Source organism: Danio aesculapii, chromosome 2 (genome assembly GCF_903798145.1).
Source record: "Danio aesculapii chromosome 2, fDanAes4.1, whole genome shotgun sequence".
NCBI lineage: Eukaryota > Metazoa > Chordata > Actinopteri > Cypriniformes > Danionidae > Danio > Danio aesculapii.
In genome coordinates, this window is record NC_079436.1 from 55766949 (window position 1) to 55791887 (window position 24939).

The 24939-nt window shown below is 33.6% G+C and overlaps 1 protein-coding gene across 1 annotated transcript; it reads right to left on the reverse strand.

The window, feature by feature from the left end:
- Nucleotides 1–1312: 1312 nt before the first annotated feature.
- On the reverse strand, nucleotides 1313–18140 carry cplx4c (complexin 4c). Its single transcript, XM_056468453.1, has 3 exons — nucleotides 17980–18140; nucleotides 4136–4223; nucleotides 1313–1537 (listed from the first exon to the last, which is right to left on the reverse strand). The coding sequence occupies exons 1-3, from the start codon at nucleotides 18138–18140 to the stop codon at nucleotides 1313–1315; spliced, it is 474 nt and encodes a 157-aa protein (XP_056324428.1).
- Nucleotides 18141–24939: the final 6799 nt, after the last annotated feature.

The window sequence follows — 24939 nt, forward strand, 5'->3', positions numbered from 1 at the left end:
CAATTGATTTAAAAAAAAAAATAGAAATAAGCTTCAATACCTTTGTCATTTTAACTGTACAGTATATGACACAAATGTTGTACATCAGAATATCTGAAAGTCAGATTTGAAATGACTGGAGGATGATTAATTGAGGGGTGTATTTTAATTAAAGTGAAATATTCTTTTTTTATTAACCAGTAAAGGTTAGCACTAAGCAAATTTTGCCAATCAACGTTAACATTTTAAAGCATTAAAAAAAAACACATACACTATAACCCAAGATGATGATTATTAAAAGCATTTTTCAAAAATGGACCCTTTTCACAAGACTGTTGTGACTTGTATTAATCAAAAAAACGTATCTGTATTTTATATGTGTTCATATCATCTCTGCATCAAATTACAAAAGCGAATTACTGCTTGTGTGAGGCGTTTCTAATGCAGCATCTATGGGTAAATTTGACTTTCTTCTTTCCTCTGGCTGCCGTTATCAGTCTCGCACTGTTTTATTCCTTTTTCTGAAAGTCTTGATAACACCATCATTGAGTTTTTTGTTAATATTTCAGCAAATAGGATTGTAAAAATATTTATGGCTCTTTTCCACTGACTGGTACAGTACGGTACAGTTCGGGTCACCTTTATCAGGCTTGCGTTTCCACTAACAAGGGTACCCTTTGGGTGGGCGTGGTGTATGACAGAAAGTTTCAGTCGACGTCATTCTAGCTCGAGAAAATGTCTACAATAAAGCTGTACGGGTCACTTACATATCATTATGAAAGCTCTTCTCACAACACAGACGCTTCATACACATAAATACTTGTGTAGAAATGCTTATTACTTTTCTATGAACTGCAGATCAATGACAGTGCGAAACAGCCTTCTGTAACGTCTGTAATTATATTAAATAACTAAATAAATGAACATATATAAACACATACAGCCCCTTTACAGTCTCTGATATGTTACCAACTACAGAAGAACTACATATAGCCGACATTTTGTCCATATTTTAGGTTCAAAACAACACAAAATATAGCCTACAGTCAGTGAAAACCTCTCATCTGTGTCTGTAATCTTCAGCAGCACATGCCTTTTGATAGTGGAAACATCCATAAAAGCGTACCAAACCGAACCGTGCCGTACCACTCAGTGGGAAACGGGTCATTAGTTGTACTTTCCCATTCATTGCGCCTGAGTTACCAACTATGATGAGTTTGCTGCTGAAAAACCCGGAAATGTGAAAAGGGTTCATTGCTTAATGTAACTTTAAATGAGGAAACAACAACAACAAATAAAAATCCTCCAGATCCACAGTATTGTAACCGAATCGTCACATCAAGACACATTTTTCTTCCGCTGCCTGTTTGACCTCGGTCATTGTGCTCTGAGCTTTGGCCTTGATTGAGTCAAAGTCCACGTCCATGTTTTGCAGTTTCCCCAGAAAAGAGTCATTTAACTCCTCCTGCTCTTCATCTTCATCCACCATTTTTGCCAGTTCCTCAGGAATGTCCAGGTCGTCTCCGGCCATCTGTACGGTGGCGTCGTCTTGTGCGCTCTGTTGACAAACATTGAAAACAGACTGTAACAGTTTCAGATGTAAATCAATAAAATCATATTAAAGTCACCTTAATATTAAAATGCACAGTCTTAAGCTGATGATACAATGGGGGAACTTCTAGAGCAGTGGTCACCAAATCTTTGTCGACGCTTGACAATTTTACCGCTGTCCGGGGAGGGGGAAGTGTACATAGTAAAGGTGTAAACCTACACTGGTCTCACGGTTCAGTTCCGATTATAATGCCATCGATTCGCTTCAATCCAATATCACGGTGCATTGACGATGCTTTCCATACACAATTTTATATTTTACTTCACAGCACAAGAAAAATGTATATATATATATATATTATTTGTGATACAATTTTGTCCTTTTAATACAGACAGTCAGATATATGAACTGTACCTTTAAAAACTCTGCACAGAACAACATGAGCATTTAGAGCAAATAAACAAATGTAATTATCCTGCTCGCTTTATGAGCCCTGTCAAGCGAGTTCTTACACCCCTATGATTGGTCACGCGCTCAACAGAAAGGGCTGTGATTGGCTCTAACGCTCTGGTGCTGTTCACCGATGAGTGACGCTGATAAATGGCAACAGCGATCACAGCTGATCCATGACAGACGCGGAGGAGAAAACTCGTGTCTGAATCTACAAGTAGCACATATGAGATATAAAGGACGTCAGTACATAATAACCGGTTATGATCAATTACTGAACCGATACCGAATTGTCTGCGTCTGCATCACAGTGCACAGAAAAAGCAATTAATTTTGACACCTCTAGTACATAGATTGCTAGGTGACCATCATTCGTTTTCCCAGAGGATGACAAGCTGATAAAACATTGCTGCAACCTTAATACAAGTTTTATTAATGGAAAAAAGCACTGCAGTGTTTGGGTGTTCTGTGTTTGTCTGAGATAATAAGTCTACCGAAAGTATATTTAAAGTATTCATACAAAGTATGATGCTTTGATCTTGTCAGATTACTCGCGGTGCACTCGTGGCAGTTGAGATGGTTTCATCTTGGGTGCGCCTGGAAGCTCCAAATATGTGTGCGCAAGCAGCGTGCCTCGTGAAATAACAAACTTGCTCACAGAAAAGACGAGATATGTGAATGGCCCCTGGCAGCCGTCATTTGCGATCTCCAGCAGTTGATCTTTTTCTCACACAGACATTGTGGATTCATCTGATTTGTTGACAAATGGCTTGCGATTCCAGTCCTTGGCACTAGGCATACTTCACTGGGCCTTTTCCCCGTCGCAAAGAAACTTTCCAAAGACGCCTGTTTTTTACTTATTTCAAGAGTTCACACTTAGCTGATGATTAATTATAAGCTTGTTTGGCATGCTGTCCCGGGAGAGAGCCCTGAGCTCATAAGATCCTCGAGCCCGGGGCTCCCTCCCGTTGCAAGGCGAGAGGGGAGTTTGAGCCTCAGGTAGATCTCGAGAACTCCCCCGCTGTAATAACCAATGAACAGCCAGTGATTGCTTTTTGAGAGATAACCATTTACTAGAGCATGTCTATAGTGCCGGTTTGGATTAGTCAATTAACTATGTTGCATGTTTTTTGGATGGTGGAGGAAACCAGGGAACCCGGGGGAAAACCCACGTGAGCACGGGAGAAAATGCAAACTCCGCACAGAAATGTCTGCTGGTTTCTGAGACATTCTTGCAGTGAGGCAACAGTGCTAAGCACTGGGCCACCGTGTCACCCATCTAGGAAGAAGGAGGAGTAGGGGTGGATGGGGGGATTCTTCAAAATGAAGATAGCGGTGGTGGTACGTAACCCAGGGTATTTGTAGTAGCTTAGGAGTCGTCTGATTGGTGCATTGAGAATTGGATAATGCGGATCCAGCCGCTAGCAATCATAAGCATGTGATCCTCTCGTAATTAGTTTATAACTAACTTCACTTTGCTGCTTGTGGGTTGAATTGGGCACTCAAGTGACCGAGATGTGAGCGAGAGAATACGGTCATTTTTCAAAATAAATGATTGTTCAGTCTCAGATCATTAATAAAACAGAAATAATTAAAGCTTCAGGGCCCCTGGAGTACTACTTTTAAGATTTTTAGCAGATTGTGTGTTTTGAGCATTAGTTGAGACTAATTGTGGGTCAAAATAGATCATTTGGAGCTTTTGTCAGCTAATTTTACCTTTCGGGTTTTAAATAAATTTTTGGGACTGGATCAAAATCGGGGATATAGCGCGCAACTGCTAGTGGAGTGATGACGTGTCGGTTCCTCATTGTTATTTATAACTGAGAAGAGAAGAGAAGTCCACAAGGAAGAAATTAAAAGAGAAAGAAAGAAAGAGAGAATTTTATAACGTGCCATTTCTTTCTGTGATAACACACAAAAAAATTGGCATGTACAGGAACAAGATTATAATTAATTCTGCATACATACATTCTGTTGTCCGATACTGTGACTAACACTGGCACCAAGTTCTCAGAAATTAACGTTGCTCAAAATATTTGAGGATATTAGTTTTAGAGGTTTGAGAAGATCATTTCACTGCTGAGGAACAGAGGAAGTAAAGGTTCTGGAAACGAATGTGAATGAGTTTAATAGTGTTAACTCGGGGTCTGTTACCTGTGGGAGTCTGTATTTGTCTCGCAGCAGCACTCGAAGGTTTGCTCTCTCTGCTTTTTTTGTTGCGAACTCCTTGTCTCTGGCAATCCTGTCAAGAAAATAACACATTACTGTAATGTTTATTTACTGGTCTAGGGATCTTACAGGTGCTGGAAAAGGCTTCAGGATGCTTTAATTTTAATCATGTGTTTGAAAAGTGGATTTTGGAGGAAATAAAAATCTAAAACTGCATGAAAATGTAACTGTTGTAATTTCTCTTTCTAAACGGGCAGTAATAAAGTATTAAAATAAAACCTTTTTAGCTTTTGCATAAAATATAAAAAAACAAAAATACATGAAGATTACAGGTTCGTGAATGAAAAACACATGACATTAAATAAATGTACATTTTAAGATGAAAGACGACACAATAAGATGTGATTTAAATAATTAATGTTGAGCTTGAGGCAAATGCCATAAATTGTTGCTTAGAATACTCTACTGTACTCTACTATACTGTATACTGTAATATACTGTGCTATACACTATATACTACACTATATATGATACTTTACTAGACTATACAGTATACTACACTGTACACTATATACTATACTGTACACTATATATGATACTATACACTATACTGTATATGATCCTTTACTAGACTATATACAACACTATGCGCTATATACTACACTATTTACTATACTGTATACTGTACTGTACTACACTATATACTATAGACTACACATGATACTATACTATATGCTATACTACACACCTATATTCTATACGACACCATACACTGTATGGTATACACTATAGTATATACTACACTATACACTGTATACTAGAATACACTATATACTGTGCAATACTATATGCTATACTATACAACACTATACACTATGCTATACTAAATAGCATATTTACTAGGCTATACACTATAGCACTGTACACTATACACATGATACTTTACATTATACTGTATATGATCCTTTACTAGACACTGTACACTATATACTACACTATTTACTATACTTTACACTATATACTGTACAAGACTATACTACACTATATACTATACTATACACTATGTACAATACCATACTACACTATATACTATACACTATATACAATACTACACTATATACTATACTACACTATTAACAATATTATACACTGTATACTAAACTATACACAATACTATATATTATACTATAGACTATATATACTATACTACAATATGATATACTACACCATGCACTGTATGGTATATACTATATACTATACTACACTATACACTGTATACTAGACTGCACTATACTGTGCTATTCTATATGCTATACTATACAACTCTATATACCATACTAACTAGCATATTTGATTTGATTGTTTTATTCATAACAGTATAATCCACTCTTAAACAATTATTCAAACACAAATGATAGATGAAGCACCACTCTCTCTCTCTCTCTCTCTCTCTCTCTCTCTCTCTCTCTCTCTCTCTCTCTCTCTCTCTCTCTTTTCTCTCTCTCTCTCTCTCTCTCTCTCTCTCTCTCTCTCTCTCTCTCTCTCTCTCTCTCTCTCTCTCTCTCTCTCTCTCTCTCTCTCTCTCTCTCTCTCTCTCTCTCTCTCTCTCTCTCTCTCTATATATATATATATATATATATATATATATATATATATATATATATATAATGTATGTGTGTGTATATGTATGTATAAATATATATATATATATATATATATATATGTATGTATGTATCTATGTATGTATGTATAATGTGAAGACTATATATAAATGTCAATTGCCACATTTGTAAAGTGCTGAAATTTGTCTTTGGGAAAGGTATTAGAACCCTGTTTGTTTATTTAAAGCAGGTTTAGCACTAAACACGTTCAACGAGTCTTCAGTTTTACAAACACAAAAAACCCTGTGTACGCTTTTTCAGATCTTAAATTTCTGTCGCGAGTGCCATTTGCACCTGCTTTTCTTACGTAAATCCACCAGAGGCCGCTGTCGACTGACTGACTGATCAACTGACCCACCCTCCTCCTTCCCTAAACCCAACCAATAGTGTTTTCAAAAGCACAGATTGACCCGACAACCCACTTACAAAAAAAAAAAAAAAGCCTATCGCCTGATTTTTACCCCGTTTCAGATTTTACTACATTCTCGCCATGTTATTTACTTGTTTATTTTACTTTTTGTTTTACCAGCTTTCTGCAACCCTTCATCCATCTTCGTGGTCAATTCCTCTCTGCACCTCAAGTCCGCCGATGTACATGGAGAGCTTCCTGGACAAACTGATCAAAGTGGGAAAGCTGTCCATATGGAGGTAAGCGGTCAGCTGGTAAGCGTGAAAAGGAATGGCGTCATACCGCCCCTGTTGTGTTCGCTTTAAAGACGAAATGTAGCCATACGTACCTCTGGCTACATAATTCGCGAGATCCAGAAATGTATTATAGGTCTATTACGTTTTCAGAATGAGCCTAATGTATGTTGCGAACATCACATGTAGTCGATGCTTTGCTATTTTTATAGAAAGAGCATTTGCAATGTTTTACAGAATGCTAAAAACAATGACAAAAAAAGCTCTCATAACATACTGGATTAAACATAGTATGTGTATTTCTGGCCTATCACAGGGTTATCTAAAGGGTTAATGCTGCCAACTGATGATCAACAGTAAAAATTACAATTTAACCTCTTCCCAACAGGCAAAACCAGCAACAATCAAGAACGCATGATCATATGCTGGCATGGCTTTACAATCAAAAAACGTGATTATAATTGAAGTCAATGGGGCAAAAACAGCCCCCAACATAACAAAAGAGGAGTCTGTTTGAACAGTGCACAAGGGATCTGTAAAGAATGTACACATTTACACCTTTATGTGAAAAAACTGAAATATGATTAGCTTTATTTACACGGACATAAATTAAGCGGTTATTTACATGCTGTTTAGGGGTTTTAGGTGAAACCCAATCAATGTGAGCGGCGTCTTGACCCTCTCAGTGGCATTACAGTGGCCTGCGCAGATTAGCAGCCGTTCACGGGTATAAACAGACTCTTCTTATACTGAAATAAGTAAGAGACTGACCTCGGCAGCAGGGCGAGCCTAAGAAGGTTAAAAGGGTTTATGGTGAAATATGGAGCAGGTGGTTCTCAATCGCTGGTCAGACCGGGTGAACGCTGTCAGAATTAACTAGTCCAGATATTAAACAGCATGCAGTGAGCCATCAGTCACGTATCCCATCCGAAATTCATTTTATTGTTAATTTACTATTTTTTACTGTTATAATTTTGCCAACAATTATTATTTATGCTAAAATATCATTATTAATCTTATATTGTAAAATGTCATCATATATTTCTCATTATTAGATATTATTCAAATAAATCTCATTGTTTATTGCATTTTTTATAAAACAAATGTAGTTTTTGGTTGTATTTTATTCATATATTTATTTTTGATGCTATAGAAAATTCATTTTATTTTAAATGTCTTATTTTTTTATAATTATGCCAACATTTATTACTTTTGCTAAAATACCAGTGTCATTATTATTATATGTCATTATACCATTATTTATTCTTCATTATTAGATATTCTTCATATATATTATATTATATATTTTGCCATTTTAATTATCTTATGTACTTTTAATAAATCATTTATGTAATTAACTAATTATTTAGTTATTTTTACAGTTTAGATACTGTAATTGTACAAAATATTTTAATATTTACTATATTTTTTATTAATGTATTAATTTCGTTTATTACCCTTTAGAATTATCCAAAAGAAGGTGGTCAAAACGGTTTATATATTATAAAATGTAGAATAATTTTTTAATTACTTTGTTGTTTTTGTTTTATTATTATTATTCATTCATTCATTCAATTTCTTTTCAGCTTAATCCCTTTTTTAACTAGGGGTCAGCACAGCGGAATGAACTGCCAACTTATCCAGCATATGTTTTACACAGTAGATGGCCTTCAAGCCACAACCTACAGTAGCACTGGGAAACACCCATATACTCTTTACACACATACACTACGGATAATTTAGCTTATCCAATTCACCTATAGCCCATGTCTTTGGACTTATGGGGGAAACCGGAGCACCCGGAGGAAACCAACACAAGGAGAACATGCAAACTCCACACAGAAATGTACTATTGCTGTTGTTGTTATTATTATATATATATTTTTTTTTACAATTATGCAAAAACTGTTAATGCCAAAATACCAGTTCTTTTTTATAATATTATATTTTTATAACTAATATTCCATATAATGTATTTTTAATAATTAATTTATTTAATTGTTTTTTTTTTCACCACATTTATCAGTTTATATTATGAAATATATGAAATAATTTTCTAATAATTTTTTAATGATTTGAATTCAAATTATATGAATTATTCATTTGGATTATTATTATTAGTAGTAGTATTATGGAGCAGGTGGTTCTCAATCGCTGGTCAGACCGGGTGAACGCTGTTAGAATTAACTAGTCCAGATATTAAACAGCATGCAGTGAGCCATCAGTCACGTATCCCATGCGAAATTCATTTTATTGTTAATTTTTTAAAATTATTATTATTATTATTATAGTTTTGCCAACAATTATTATTAATACTAAAGTATCATTATTGTTATATTGTAAAATGTCATTATACCATTATATATTATTATATAATAATACCATTATTACTTTCTCATTATTAGATATTATTCATATAAATCAGATTATTTAATGTATTTTTAATTAAACAAATTAAGTTTTTGATTGTATTTTATTTGTTTTTATTTTTATATACTACAGAACTCTAAACTATACTATATAACTATAATGATACTATAAGCTCAGTTTATGTTGAGTATTATTTTGATAAAAATACCATTATTACAGTTTTTTTTTTGTCGATAAAAAGCATTTGTCCAACCAGTTGTCACATTTTCAAACCTGTAAACACAATTAGCACAGCATTAGTCTTTTGTGGCCATTACTGTACATGTGGACATACAGTTCGCAAGCAAGACGTCTAGTGTCAAAACGGTGGATTGCATGCAAATACCCGTAAAACTGATAAATAAAAGTCTCTGCAGTTTTTGTAATGGCAACAATAGCCAGTATTGTGACACCTGGTGTACTTTGATTGACTGCATGTACCTTGTGAAGTGAAATTCGTTGACAGAATCATTTAATTTTGAGTCCGATTTCCAGTGTTTTGGCTAAGTTAGTGTGTGCAGAGAAAGATGTGATCTATTTTGAAATGAAGAGTATATATTTAACAAATGTGTGTTTGAGAAGAAAATCATGTATTTGGCCAATCGTGTCTTGTAGGTGTGAGTCTGTTAATCTGAAGTATGGGTAAGAGCTTGTTAGCCATTGAAAAAAAACTAATATTAAATCGTAATATGCCATTATTCATTTATTTTCTTTTCGGCTTAGTCCTTTTATTTATCAGGCGTTGCCACAGCGGAATGAACCACCAAATTATTCAGCATATGTTTTACACAGCGGATGCCCTTCCAGCTGCAACCCAGCAAGGGGAAACACCCATACACTCTCATCCAACTCATGCACTACAGCCAATTTTGTTTCTTCAATTCACCTATAGCGCATGTGTGTGGGGGAAACCGAAGCACCCGAAGGAAAACCACACCAACACAAGGAGAAAATGCACACTCCACACAGAAATGCCAACTGATCCAGCCAAGGCTTGAACTAGCTACCTTCTTGCTGTGAGGCGACAGTGCTACCCACTGTGCCACCACGCCGCCAATATGTCATTATATATACCATATATTTCTGATTATTAGATATTATTCATGTGTGTATATATATATATATATATCATCTGAAGTTGTCATGATCACCAGCAATCAAGCAGTTGCAAATCGATGGAGAACTACAAATCCCATTTTGGTCCTCATTTTTAATCCTTATTTTCGTGTGGACTAATTGAATTATTTTAAGATTGACAGGTTTGCATTAAGCACAGTCTTAATAAAGTTCACGGCACTTGACCCAACCACACACTCTTGACCCACTTCATGACTTAAAGCTACAGATTGTTATATAAAGAGATAAAGTGTAATGTAGAGCAACATTACAGCAGTGTGTGTGAATGTGTATGTTTGTCTGTGTGTGTATAAGTGTGTGTGTACAGTATGCACTCACCGGCCACTTTATTAGGTTCACCTGTCCAACTGCTTGTTAATGCAATTATGTATGTGTAATGTATTTCAGAAACTGCTGATCTACTGAGATTTTCACACACAACCATCTCTAGGGTTTACAGAGAATGGTCTGAAAAAGAGAAAATATGCAGTATGTGGGTACAAAAGCCTTGTTGATGCCAGAGGTCAAAGGAGAATGGCCAGACTGGTTCCAGCTGATAAAAAGGCAACAGTAACTCAAATAAGCACTCGTTACAATCGAGGTCTGTAGAAGAGCATCTCTGAACACACAACACGTCCAATCTTGAGGCGGGTGGCCTACAGCAGCAGAAGACCACAACGGGTACCTCTTCTGTCAGCTAAGAACAGGAAACTGAGGCTACAATTCACACAGGCTCACCAAAACTGGACAATAGAAGATTGGAAAAAGGTTGCCTGGTCTGATGAGTCTCCATTTCTGCTGCCACATTTGGCAGGTAAGGTCAGAATTTGGCGTCAACAACATGAAAGCATGGATCCATCCTGCCTTGCATCAGTGGTTCAGGCTGGTGCTGGTGGTGTAATGGTGTGGGGGATATTTTCTTGGCACAGTTTTGGGCCCATTAGTATCAATTGAGCATCGTTGTCAACACCACAGCCTACCTGAGTATTGTTGCTGACCATGTCCATCCCTTTATGACTACAGTGTCTCCATCTTCTGATGGCTACTTCCAGCAGGATAACGCGCCATGTCATAAAGCGTGAATCATCTCAGACTGGTTTCCGGAACATGACAATGAGTTCACTGTACTCAAATGGCCTCCACAGTCACCAGAGCTCAATCCAATAGAGCACCTTTGGGATGTGGTGGAATGGGAGATTCGCATCATGGATGTGCAGCCGACAAATCTGCTGCAACTGCATGATGCTATCATGTCAATATGGAGCAAAATCTCTGACCAATATTTCCAGTACCTTGTTGAATCTATGCCATGAAGGATTAAGGCAGTTTTGGAGGCAAAAGGGGGTCCAACCTGGTACTAGTGAGGTGTACCTAATTAAGTGGCCGGCGTTTGTGGTAGTGTATGTGCATGTGCATCTCTGTGTATATTTGTCTGTGTGCGTCCATGCATGAGTGTGTATATATATATATATATATATATATATATATATATATACTTTTTTTTTTTTTTTTTTTTTTAGAGTTTGTGTGTGTTTGTCAGTGACTGTGTGTGTTTGTATATCTCTTTGTATGTTTGTATATCTCTTTGTATGTGTGTCAGGGTGTGTATGTCTTGTGTGTCTCTTTGTGTGTTTGTGCATGTGTGACATTTATTCATAAAATATATTAAATTTAGGTCAAAATTATAATTTTTAGTTCTTTTAAAAAAGTTCCCAAGTGCTCATTAACCAACAGAAAAAGGTTTACAGCACATTTCTAATAATAGTTTTAATAACTCATTTCTAATAACTGATTTATTTTATTTTTGCCATGATGACAGTAAATAATATTTGACTAGATATTGTGCAGGATACTAGTATTCAGCTTTAAGTGACATTTAAAGGCTTAACTAGGTTAATTAGGTAAGTCACCGGACAACAGTGGTTTGTTCTTCAGATAACTAAATAATAATAATGACCTTAAAAATAGTTTTGATTTTACAAGCTGCTTTTATTCCAGCTGAAATAAAACAAATCAGACTTTCTCCAGAAGAAAAAAAAATAATAGGATATACTGTGAAAAATTCCTTGCTCTGTTAAACACCATTTGGGAAATATCTGAAAAAGAGAAATCCATTTCTCAGGAGGGCGAATCATTTTGTCTTTAACTGAAAGGTTTTTATTTACTTTAATCAAACCAATTTTGAGTGCATTATTTTGAACACATTTTGAAGCAGTTTTAAACCACTATTTTGAACAAATTATTTTGATTGCATTATTTTAAACCACTTTTAAATTCATTATTTAGACCACATAATTTTGGATGCATTATTTATACTCAAATTTGACCGCAATAATTTGGATCAATTTTGAACAAATGCATTATTTTGAACAGATTATTTTGAACTAATTATTGTAAAAACAAATGGAAAACAAACTGTTGAACCAATTTTGAGTCCATTATAAACCAATTTTTGAATGGATTTGAACCAATTTTGAACCAACTGTTTTAATTTGCGTTATTTTGGATCAATTTTGAATGCATTATTTTGAACAAATTATTTCGATTGCATTATTTTAAACCCTTTTTGAATTCATTAATTGGAATGCATTTCAACGTATTATTTTGAATCAATTTTAAACAAACGTATTATTTTGAATGCATTATTTTGACCCAAAAGTGACCGCATTAATTTGGATTAATTTTGAACAAACGCGGTTTCTTTGAATGAATCATTTTGACAGATTATCTTGAACTCATTCATTCATTCATTTTCTTTTTGGCTTAGTCCCTTTATTAATCTGGGGTCGCCACAGCGGAATGAACCGCCAACTTATCCAGCATTTGTTTTATGCAGCGAATGCCCTTCCAGCTGCAACCCATCTCTGGGAAACATCCATACATTCTTGCATTCACACTCATACACTATGGACAAATTAGCTTACCCAATTCACCTGTACCACATGTCTTTGGACTGTGGGGGAAACCGGAGCACCCGAAGGAAACCCACGCGAACGCAGAGAGAACATGCAAACTCCACACAGAAACGCCAACTGACCCAGCCGAGGCTCAAACCAGCGACCTTCTTGCTGTGAGGCGACAACACTACCTACTGTGCCACTGCGTTGCCCTTTTTTATTAATTATTGTGAATTTTTTTTTTTTGGACCAGTTTTGAAGGAAATATTTTGAAGCAATTTTGTACGCATTAATTTGAACAGATTATTTTAAACTAATTATTGTGAACAAATATTGAACAAACTGTTTTGATTGCATTATTTTGAACTAATTATTGTGAACCAATTTTAATCAAACTATTTTAAACTCATTATTTTTAAACGCATTAATTTGAACAGATTATTTTAAACTAATTATCAGTGTTGCCAGATTGGGCGGTTTCCCGGTTTTGAATTTGATTGTGCAGGTAAAAAATGGCATAGGCGAGTTGATAAAATTTGTGCGGTTTTAAAACGTAAATTTCATATGCAACTTATTTAACAAAACACAACTGTGTGCTCCTACTTTAAGTAACTAGTGACCAGTGCATAGTGCAAACCTCGTGAGACCACCCGCTAGAGGAGTTGGAGGAAAGACTCCCCTTCGCGTGCACGCATCATGCAGCGTCTGCAGTTAAACTCACAGTGGTTTATCATGATACTTTTATCGATCAAACATAGAAGCGTTGTCTGAATGACAAGCAGCACCTAATTATGTTAAAATGCCAAATAGGACGAATTTATACCCCATTTCAAAGATAAAAATACTCTAGTAGGTAGTGTAATCTACACAACATTAAGTGCAGTGTGTGGGTGAGAGGGTGACTGCTGGTTTTTTTTTTTGTTTTTTTTTTACTGTATGGTAAAAAAATTATGACAGTTAAAGTAACTAGGTTCATTACGATATAAATAAATTCAAATTAAACAAAATATTAATCAAACTTTGGGCATTTTTGGTGCGTTCTGGTGGGTTTTGAACAGCTTTATAAATATCTGGCAACACTGCTTATTATTGTTAGGCAATTTTGAACAAACAGTTTTAAAAGCATTATTTTTGACTAATTTTGAACAAATTTTCTGTACAAATTCTAAACGCATTATTTTGAATGCATTATTTGGAACACATTATTTGGAACGCATTATTTGGAACGCATTATTTCAAACACATTATTTTGAACGCATTATTTCGAACGCAATATTTCTGTCTATTTTGAACACATTATTTCGAATGCATTATTTCGAATGCATTATTTTGAACGCATTATTTCGAAAGCATTATTTCGAACGCATTATTTCGAACGCATTATTTGGAACGCATTATTTTGAACGCATTATTTTGAACGCATTATTTGGAACGCATTATTTGGAACGCATTATTTGGAATGCATTATTTCGAACGCATTATTTTGAACGCATTATTTTGAACGCATTATTTCGAACGCATTATTTCAAACACATTATTTCGAACGCATTATTTCAAACACATTATTTTGAACGCATTATTTCGAACGCAATATTTCTGTCTATTTTGAACACATTATTTCGAATGCATTATTTCGAATGCATTATTTGGAACGCATTATTTGGAACGCATTATTTGGAACGCGTTATTTTGAACGCATTATTTCAAACACATTATTTTGAAATCATTATTTCGAACGCAATACTTCTGTCTATTTTGAACGCATTATTTTGAACGCATTATTTCGAACGCATTATTTGGAACGCATTATTTGGAACGCATTATTTTGAACGCATTATTTCGAACGCATTATTTCGAACGCATTATTTCGAACGCATTATTTCGAACGCATTATTTGGAACGCATTATTTGGAACGCATTATTTGGAACGCATTATTTTGAACGCATTATTTCGAACGCATTATTTTGAACGCATTATTTCGAACGCATTATTTGGAACGCATTATTTGGAACGCATTATTTGGAACGCATTATTTTGAACGCATTATTTCGAACGCATTATTTCGAACGCATTATTTCGAACACATTATTTTGAACGCATTATTTCGAACGCAATATTTCTGTCTATTTTGAACACATTATTTCGAATGCATTATTTCGAATGCATTATTTTGAACGCATTATTTCGAAAGCATTATTTCGAACGCATTATTTCGAACGCATTATTTGGAACGCATTATTTGGAACGCATTATTTTGAACGCATTATTTGGAACGCATTATTTGGAACGCATTATTTGGAATGCATTATTTCGAACGCATTATTTTGAACGCATTATTTTGAACGCATTATTTCGAACGCATTATTTCAAACACATTATTTCGAACGCATTATTTCAAACACATTATTTTGAACGCATTATTTCGAACGCAATATTTCTGTCTATTTTGAACACATTATTTCGAATGCATTATTTCGAATGCATTATTTGGAACGCATTATTTGGAACGCATTATTTGGAACGCGTTATTTTGAACGCATTATTTCAAACACATTATTTTGAAATCATTATTTCGAACGCAATACTTCTGTCTATTTTGAACGCATTATTTTGAACGCATTATTTCGAACGCATTATTTGGAACGCATTATTTGGAACGCATTATTTGGAACGCATTATTTTGAACGCATTATTTCGAACGCATTATTTCGAACGCATTATTTCGAACGCATTATTTGGAACGCATTATTTTGAACGCATTATTTCGAACGCATTATTTCGAACGCATTATTTCAAACACATTATTTCGAACGCATTATTTCGAACGCATTATTTCAAACACATTATTTTGAACGCATTATTTCAAACACATTATTTCGAACGCATTATTTCGAACGCATTATTTCAAACACATTATTTTGAACGCATTATTTCGAACGCAATATTTCTGTCTATTTTGAACGCATTATTTCGAACACATTATTTTGAACACATTATTTTAAACACATTATTTTGAACACATTATTTTGAACGCATTATTTCAAACACATTATTTTGAACGCATTATTTTGAACACATTTTTTAACACATTATTTTGAACACATTATTTTGAACACATTTTTTAACACATTATTTTGAACACATTTTTTTAACACATTATTTTGAACACATTATTTTGAACACATTTTTTCGAAAGCATTATTTCGAACGCATTATTTCGAACGCATTATTTGGAACGCATTATTTCGAACACATTATTTTGAACGCATTATTTCGAACGCATTATTTCGAACGCATTATTTCAAACACATTATTTTGAACGCATTATTTCGAACGCAATATTTCTGTCTATTTTGAACGCATTATTTCGAACACATTATTTCGAACACATTATTTTGAACGCATTATTTTAAACACATTATTTTGAACACATTTTTTAACACATTATTTTGAACACATTATTTTGAACACATTTTTTAACACATTATTTTGAACACATTTTTTTAACACATTATTTTGAACTCATTTTTTAACACATTATTTTGAACGCATTATTTTTAACACATTATTTTGAACTCATTTTTTAACACATTATTTTGAACGCATTATTTTGAACGCATTATTTTGAACACATTTTTTTAACACATTATTTTGAACACATTATTTTGAACACATTATTTTAAACACATTTTTTAACACATTATTTTGAACGCATTATTTTGAATGCATTATTTTGAATGCATTATTTTGAACGCATTATTTTGAACACATTTTTTAACACATTATTTTGAACACATTATTTTAAACACATTTTTTAACACATTATTTTGAACGCATTATTTTAAATGCATTATTTTGAACACATTATTTTGAACACATTTTTTTAACACATTATTTTGAACACATTTTTTTAACACATTATTTTAAACACATTATTTTGAACTCATTTTTTAACACATTATTTTAAACACATTTTTTAACACATTATTTTGAACGCATTATTTTGAATGCATTATTTTGAACACATTATTTTGAACACATTTTTTAACACATTATTTTAAATGCATTATTTTGAACACATTATTTTGAACACATTATTTTGAACACATTATTTTGAACTCATTTTTTAACACATTATTTTGAACGCATTATTTTGAACTCATTTTTTAACACATTATTTTGAACGCATTATTTTAAACACATTATTTTGAACACATTTTTTAACACATTATTTTTAACACATTATTTTGAACACATTATTTTGAACGCATTATTTTAAACACATTATTTTGAACACATTTTTTAACACATTATTTTGAACACATTTTTTAACACATTATTTTGAACACATTATTTTGAACGCATTATTTTAAACACATTATTTTGAACACATTATTTTGAACACATTTTTTAACACATTATTTTGAACACATTATTTTGAACACATTTTTTAACACATTATTTTGAACGCATTATTTTGAACGCATTATTTTAAACACATTATTTTGAACACATTATTTTGAACACATTTTTTAACACATTATTTTGAACACATTTTTTAACACATTATTTTGAACACATTATTTTGAATGCATTATTTTTAACACATTATTTTGAACACATTTTTTAACACATTATTTTGAACACATTTTTTAACACATTATTTTAAACACATTATTTTGAATGCATTATTTTAACACATTATTTTGAATGCATTATTTTAACACATTATTTTGAATGCATTATTTTAACACATTATTTTGAATGCATTATTTTAACACATTATTTTGAACGTATTATTTTGAATGCATTATTTTGAATGCATTATTTTAACACATTATTTTGAATACATTATTTTTACATTATTTTGAATGCATTATTTTAACACATCATTTTGAATGCATTATTTCGAACCAACTTTGAACGCACAAATTTGAATCAGTTTTAAACAAAATTTGCATTATTTTGGAGCAAATTTGAACGTTTTATTTTGAAGGCATAGCATTGAACCAATTTTGTGTGCATTAATAAAGCAGTTCGTCCACCCTCTCAGTTTACTCTGCTGTTGTTGTACTGTATAATGTTGAGTGTGTTCAGACTCACTTCTCCTCGATGAGCTGCTTCTGGTACTCCTCGAACTCTTCTCTGCTCATGCCTTTAGACGCGGCCGTCTCTTTTCCTCCGCCGTCTTCATCTTCTTCGCTGTTTCCTCCGGTCATGTTCTTCAGTTTATCACCCAGCATCTGCTGCAGGAGGAACGCCATGGTCTTTGTATATATCTCTGTCTCTCACTGCATGCGTTTCTCCTTTATTTGCAGCTTTGTGAAGACCTGCGAACACTGAGAGATGTGCTGTGGATTCTGCAGCTCAGATCGAGATGAAAAACAGATCAAGAGCTTATAGAGAAATAATACCGTCAACACAAACTCTCCTTGAGTGAAGGACACACACCTGAGCTTCGCCACAGGTAATACTGAACGCATGGGTTTTTTGGAAGTTATTAAAGACAAAAAAAATGGCTAAATGGAGTAATAACATGGTAATATACAAAACTGAAATTTGTCCACATTAGAAAGTAGTGATTTCCAAAATTACTTTGAGTTGTATTTCATTGCATTGTACATTAAGGACACAAAATATTGCATGTTTTGGTTGGTCAACTTCATTTCATTTGTAAATATCCATCCTTTCCTGTCATTCAGACCTGCAACACATTCCAAAAACAGTACAGGATCAGTTTAGGGCAGTAATCAGGTAAACTGCTGAAATAAAGATGTGATTTGAAACAGCTGATGTCAACAATTCAATTCAATTCACCTTTATTTGTATAGCGCTTATACAATGTAGATTGTGTCAAAGCAGCTTCACATAAAAGGTCACAGTAAATAGGAACAGTGTAGTTCAGTTTGTAGTGTTTAAGTTCAGTTCAGTTTAGCTCAGTTCAGTGTGGTTTAATAATCACTACTGAGAGTCCAAATACTGAAGAGCAAATCCAACGATGCGCAGCTCTACAGATCCTGAACCATGCAAGCCAGTGGCGACAGCGGAGAGGGAAAAAAAACTTCACTAAAGGTGGAAGTGAAGAAAAAAAACCTTGAGAGAAACCAGGCTCAGTTGGGCACGACCATTTTAATTTATCCGCTGGCCAAACGTCTTGTCCAGAGCTGCAGTCTCAGTGGCGGAGGCTGGAAGCTGGCCTCAGCGAAGACTCGTCTGTCTCTGGAGCGTCACAGGAATCAGTCTCATGTTCTCCACTCCTCCATGACCACCACAGTAGCTGCGCAGGATTCGGCCAGGTCCAGGATATAAAAACCTTGGGATCATCTCGTCGTTGGTCTTGGATCGAATCAGTGACTCTGCATAGTCTAAGGGCCTCGGGAAGAGTATCCCCAGGTGGAAATGGAGAATAAAGAAAATAATTAGCGTAGCTGATGTTCATAGTGTATATCAACAAGATGCATAACCTGTGTGGAAGCCCCCAAGTGGTGCACTAAGTGTATGCTTTACTGAACAGATAGGTCTTTAATCTAGTTTTGAATTGGGAGAGTGTGTCTGAGCCTCGGACGTTATCAGGAAGGCTATTCCAGAGTTTAGGAGCCATAAATGAGAAGGCTCGACCTCCTTTACTCGACTTTGCTATTCTAGGTACTACCAGAAGCCCTGAGTTTTGAGACCTTAAAGAGCGAGTTGGATTGTAGCGAGACAGAAGATTGGTTAGATAAACAGGAGCTAGATTATTTAAAGCTTTATATGTAAGAAGCAATATTTTTAATTCAATACGAAACTTAACAGGCAGCCAGTGTAAGGAGGATAAAATTGGGGTGATGTGATCAAATTTTCTAGACCTGGTAAGAACTCTGGCAGCTGCATTTTGTACTAGCTGAAGTTTGTTAATAGAGGATGCTGGGCAGCCAGCAAACAGTGCAGGTGATTCTAACAGGTGATTGTAATTATGATTTGGGACAAAAGCAGCATCCAAGAAAGGTCTAGTCCTTTAGGAGCAAAGTTGGGCTGAGGATCACAAGTTTGCCAACAAATATATGAGAATATTACAGAAATGTTTAAAAACGATGTTCCTCAAAGAAAGACAGGAAGACATTTGGATATTTCACATTTAAAAGAGCAGAACATCTTTAAAAGATTTAAGGAATCTGGAGGAATTTCAGTGTGTAAAGGACAAGACTGCAAGTCTGAGCTAAACAACCGTGATCTCTGATCCCTCAGGTGGAGCTGCATCGAGAATCCTCATTCATCTAGAAGCCAGATCACCACATGGGGTCAGGACTACTGCGGCAAACCTTTGTCAAGTATCACAATACATAGATACATCCACAAATGCCAGTTAAAATTGTACTGTGCCAAATAGAAGCCCTATGTTAACAGTGTCCGTAAGAGCGGTCGACTTTCATGGACTTGAAGACATCTGGGATGGACCACCACAGAGTGGAAATGTGTACTGTACACAATATGCTGCCTTCTTTTCCAGGGACACCCATGCATATTTCAACAAGGCAATGCAAAACCACATTCTGCACACATGCCAAAGTCCTGGCTATGGAGGAAGAGCATACAGGTAGTAATACTGCAGACAGGCCAGTATTCTAATAGAGAATGTGTGGCTCATTTTGAAGCACAAAAAAATGCAACAACAGAGACCTCATACTGTTGCCCACCTTAAGACTTGTTTGCAGGAAGAATGGGAAAAATTACACCTAAAACACTTCACTATATATATATATATATATATATATATATATATATATATATATATATATATATAGTAGCATGGGTTGCAGTAATAACATGTTAATAGCATGATTATATTAAAAAAATGAAATTTATTAACATTATTTATTTACATATATGTTTTTTTATATTGAAAAAAAGATATTTGTCACAGTTTTATCAAGACTCTGAAGTATAAATAATAATACATTTTATTTGTGATGGGCTTTCCTACTCTCAAAGCGCTACAAGATAAAAATCATACAGCAATAATCAATAAAACGATAAATGAGCAAAAGATTGCATAAAATGACAGTGATGATCACAAATTAAATGCTTTGCTTAAAACAGTGTCTTACTGATGTTAAATGCGTTAAAGTTTAATATTTTTTTTAATACATAAAGGGCTAAATGCAGTAATAGCAGGGTAATATACAAAACTGAAATCTGTTCATATTTCACTCATAAATAAAACACTCACCGGCCACTTTATTAGGTACACCTTATTAGTACCCGGTTGGACCACTTTCGCCTTACTGCCCATCCACTGGGTATTTTCTCTTTGTCAGACCATTCTCTGTAAACCCTAGAGATGGTTGTGCGTGAAAATCCCAGTAGATCAGCAGTTTCTGAAACACTCAGACCAGCCCGTCTGGCACCAACAACCATGCCACGTTCAAAGTCACTTAAATCACCTTTCTTCCTCACTCTGATGCTCGGATTGAACTGCTGCAGATTGTTTTGACCATGTTTACATGCCTAAATGCATTGAGTTGCTGCCATGTGATTGGCTGACTGGAAATTTGCGTTAAAAAGCAGTTGGAGAGGTGTACCTAATAAAGTGGCCAGTGAGTGTGTCTGTGTGTGTATATATATATATATATAAAATGCAGGAGTAACATGGTATACAAAATTGAAATGCATCCACTTATTTTATTATTTATTTTATTTAATATTTTAATTTAATATTTTAATTAATATTTAATATTATGGCTATTTCTTTCATGTCATTGTTAGTATTGGTTTTTTGTAAGTATTATAAAACGGCTGCATCATTTTAATCCTTTTGTTTTTAAATCACCTTCAGACATATAATTTGGTGTTTGTAAAACATGGATCTGTTCTCACTTGTCACCAGATAAGCAGATGCAGTTTTTCTCCTGTTCTTTAAGCTGATGGAGGTTTTTGTGAACTTCAGCTCCCTCTGCTGGTAAGTACAGACAAGTACAGCATTCATCCACATCATGTCAGATTAGATCAGATTTAATGTTGTCATTAAACACAAGTACAAGGCAACAAAAAGCATTTTAGGTCTAACCAGGAGTGCAATAGCAGAAAGTGCAGAATTATATAGTGCAACTCTAGAAATCATTGGGTAATGTTTAGAGATGTAATATGAACATAATATACAAGTCGCATTAATAGAATCAGAGATTTACAAATAGATGGACATGATGTACAGGTTGCTATTTATACTCAGAGATATGCAAATAGATGAACATAATGTACAGGTTGGTATTTGCTATGTACAGGAATTACTAATAGATATGTGTATATCATATATTTACAAATGTAGATGCGCAGTGCCAATACTGAGCTTTCTGAAGAAAACAGCTCTGCAATCTGATGTTAATCGAAGTAGGAAAAGTGGATTCTGGTCCAGTAAATTATTAGACACAAATACACACAATATTTTCTAATAATTCAATCGCTCGGAGTGATATTATAATTCCTGCACAGTTAAAGGCACTGTTCAGATGTTAAGTGGATTCAACAAAAATAAAAGTAAGTAGCTTCCCCCCTCCAACACGAAAAACAAGAATCGTGTTGTTTCAGCTTGTTTTATATAAGCAGCAAACTCATTTTCTAGAGTGTGTGCGTGTGTGTTTGTGTGTTTGTGTGTGTGTGTGTACTGTTGTCCGTGAGGCTGATATATACAGAGAAAGCAGATGGTGGAGTGAGTGTGTTTTAATGGATGTTTCAGGTCAGTGTTTGTTTGTACAGAGAGAAAAACCTCAGGCTTCATGTTTCTCAGTCGCTCTCGTCCATTATGAAGAGCTTCAGTGACTGACTAAAGCATCTGAGCACCAGTTTATTAGAGTCTAGGATGGTCATGGCTGTGTGTGTGTGTGTTGAACAAGAGCACATCAAAACCCCTGAGCACTTTTACTTTGTAGGTCAATGTTTTGTTTTTTGTTGTTTTTTTATATATATATATACCTGCACAGACTAATAAAGTTCAAGCCACTGCACTATTTTAGCCACTACACTAATAATAATAATAATTATAATAATAATAATAATAATGGCGGCGGCTCAGTGGGTAGTGCTATCACCTCACAGCAAGAAGGTTGCTGGTTCGAGCCTCGGCTGGGTCAGTTGGCGTTTCTGTGTGGAGTTTGCTTGTTCTCCCCGTGTTGGCGTGGGTTTCCTCCAGATGCTCCGGTTTCCCCCACAGTCCAAACACATGTGGTACAGGTGAATTGGGTAGGCTAAATTGTCTGTAGTGTATGAGTGTGTATAGATGTTTCCCAGAGATGGGTTGCAGCTGGAAGGGTGGAACATGTGCTAGATAAGTTGGCGGTTCATTCCGCTGTGGCGACCCTAGATTAATAAAGGGACTAAAAGAAAATGAATGAATGTCACCACAGTGGAATGAACAACCAACTACTGCAGCATATGTTTTACACAGCAGATGCCCTTCCAGCCGTAACCCAGTACTGGAAACCAGAGCACCCTGAGGAAACCCACGCCAACAGAGAGAGAACATGCAAACTCCACACAGAAATGCCAGCTGACCCAGCCTTAATGTGAGACTGAAAGGAGATTGTGGGAATAAATTTGCATAAAAGTCATGCCTCAAACCAAACAGGCAGATTTATCAGACTCCACCTTCCTGATTTACATGTATGCATAACTGCACATTAAATAGATTAAACAAAATGTAGATTATCTAGCATAAACGTAACAGTAAATAACACATCCAGTTTTTAAAATACATTGCTTTTTGCTTTCTTAATATTTTAGCTTGTACCTGAAATGTACGTATTGTAAAGCAGCACAAGATGAGTAATGTCCTGCCCTATAAACTGCAAATGTCATACTTCATGAATTAAAATGCACAAAGCCTGTGAGCCTCCAGAGTACTAAACAGATGACATCATCACACCGCAGCCCAGCCAATCGGAGAGCGTGGCAGGAAATGAGCATCCTCCAATCAGAAAACTCTAATAGGCGTGGGAGGAGCTTGTGCTTGCAGATGTAGAGCAGAGGGACAAGCAGCTGCCAGAGAGAAATATTGTATTATATTATATTATATTATATTATATTATATTATATTATATTAAATTATATTATATTATATTATATTAATTATATTATATTATGTTATATTATATTATATTATATTATATTATATTATATTATATTATATTAAATTATATTATATTATATTATATTATATTATATTATATTATATTATATTAATTATATTATATTATATTAATTATATTATATTATATTATATTATATTATATTATATTAATTATATTATATTATATTATATTATATTAATTATATTATATTATATTATATTATATTAATTATATTATATTATATTAATTATATTATATTATGTTATATTATATTATATTATATTATATTAATTATATTATATTATATTATATTATATTATATTATATTATGTTATATTATATTATATTATATTATGTTATATTATATTATATTGTTATATTATATTAAATTATATCATATTATATTATATCATATTATATTAAATTATATTATATTATATTAAATTAAATTATATTATATTAAATTATATTATATTAAATTATATTACTATATTATATTATATCATATTATATTATATTAAATTATATTATATCATATATTATATCATATCATATATCATATCATATTATCATATTATATCATATTATATTATATATCATATCATATTATATTATATCATATCATATTATATCATATCATATATTATATCATATCATATTATATCATATCATATATCATATCATATTATCATATCATATTATATCATATCATATTATATCATATTATATTATATTATATATCATATCATATTATCATATTATATCATATCATATTATATTATATTATATATCATATCATATTATATCATATCATATTATATCATATTATATTATATCATATTATATTATATATCATATCATATTATATCATATCATATTATATCATATCATATTATATTATATTATATTATATATCATATTATATCATATTATATTATATTATATATCATATCATATTATAGCA

Bases quoted from the DNA above. Each gene is read 5' to 3' on its own strand.
- cplx4c (XM_056468453.1), bottom strand. From the start codon at position 18,140: ATGGCGTTCCTCCTGCAGCAGATGCTGGGTGATAAACTGAAGAACATG. The intron at 4,224-17,979 runs GTGAGTCTGAAC...TTTTCTTGACAG, and splicing joins AAGCAGCTCATCGAGGAGAA to GATTGCCAGAGACAAGGAGT. The intron at 1,538-4,135 runs GTAACAGACCCC...GTTTGTCAACAG, and splicing joins ACAAATACAGACTCCCACAG to AGCGCACAAGACGACGCCAC.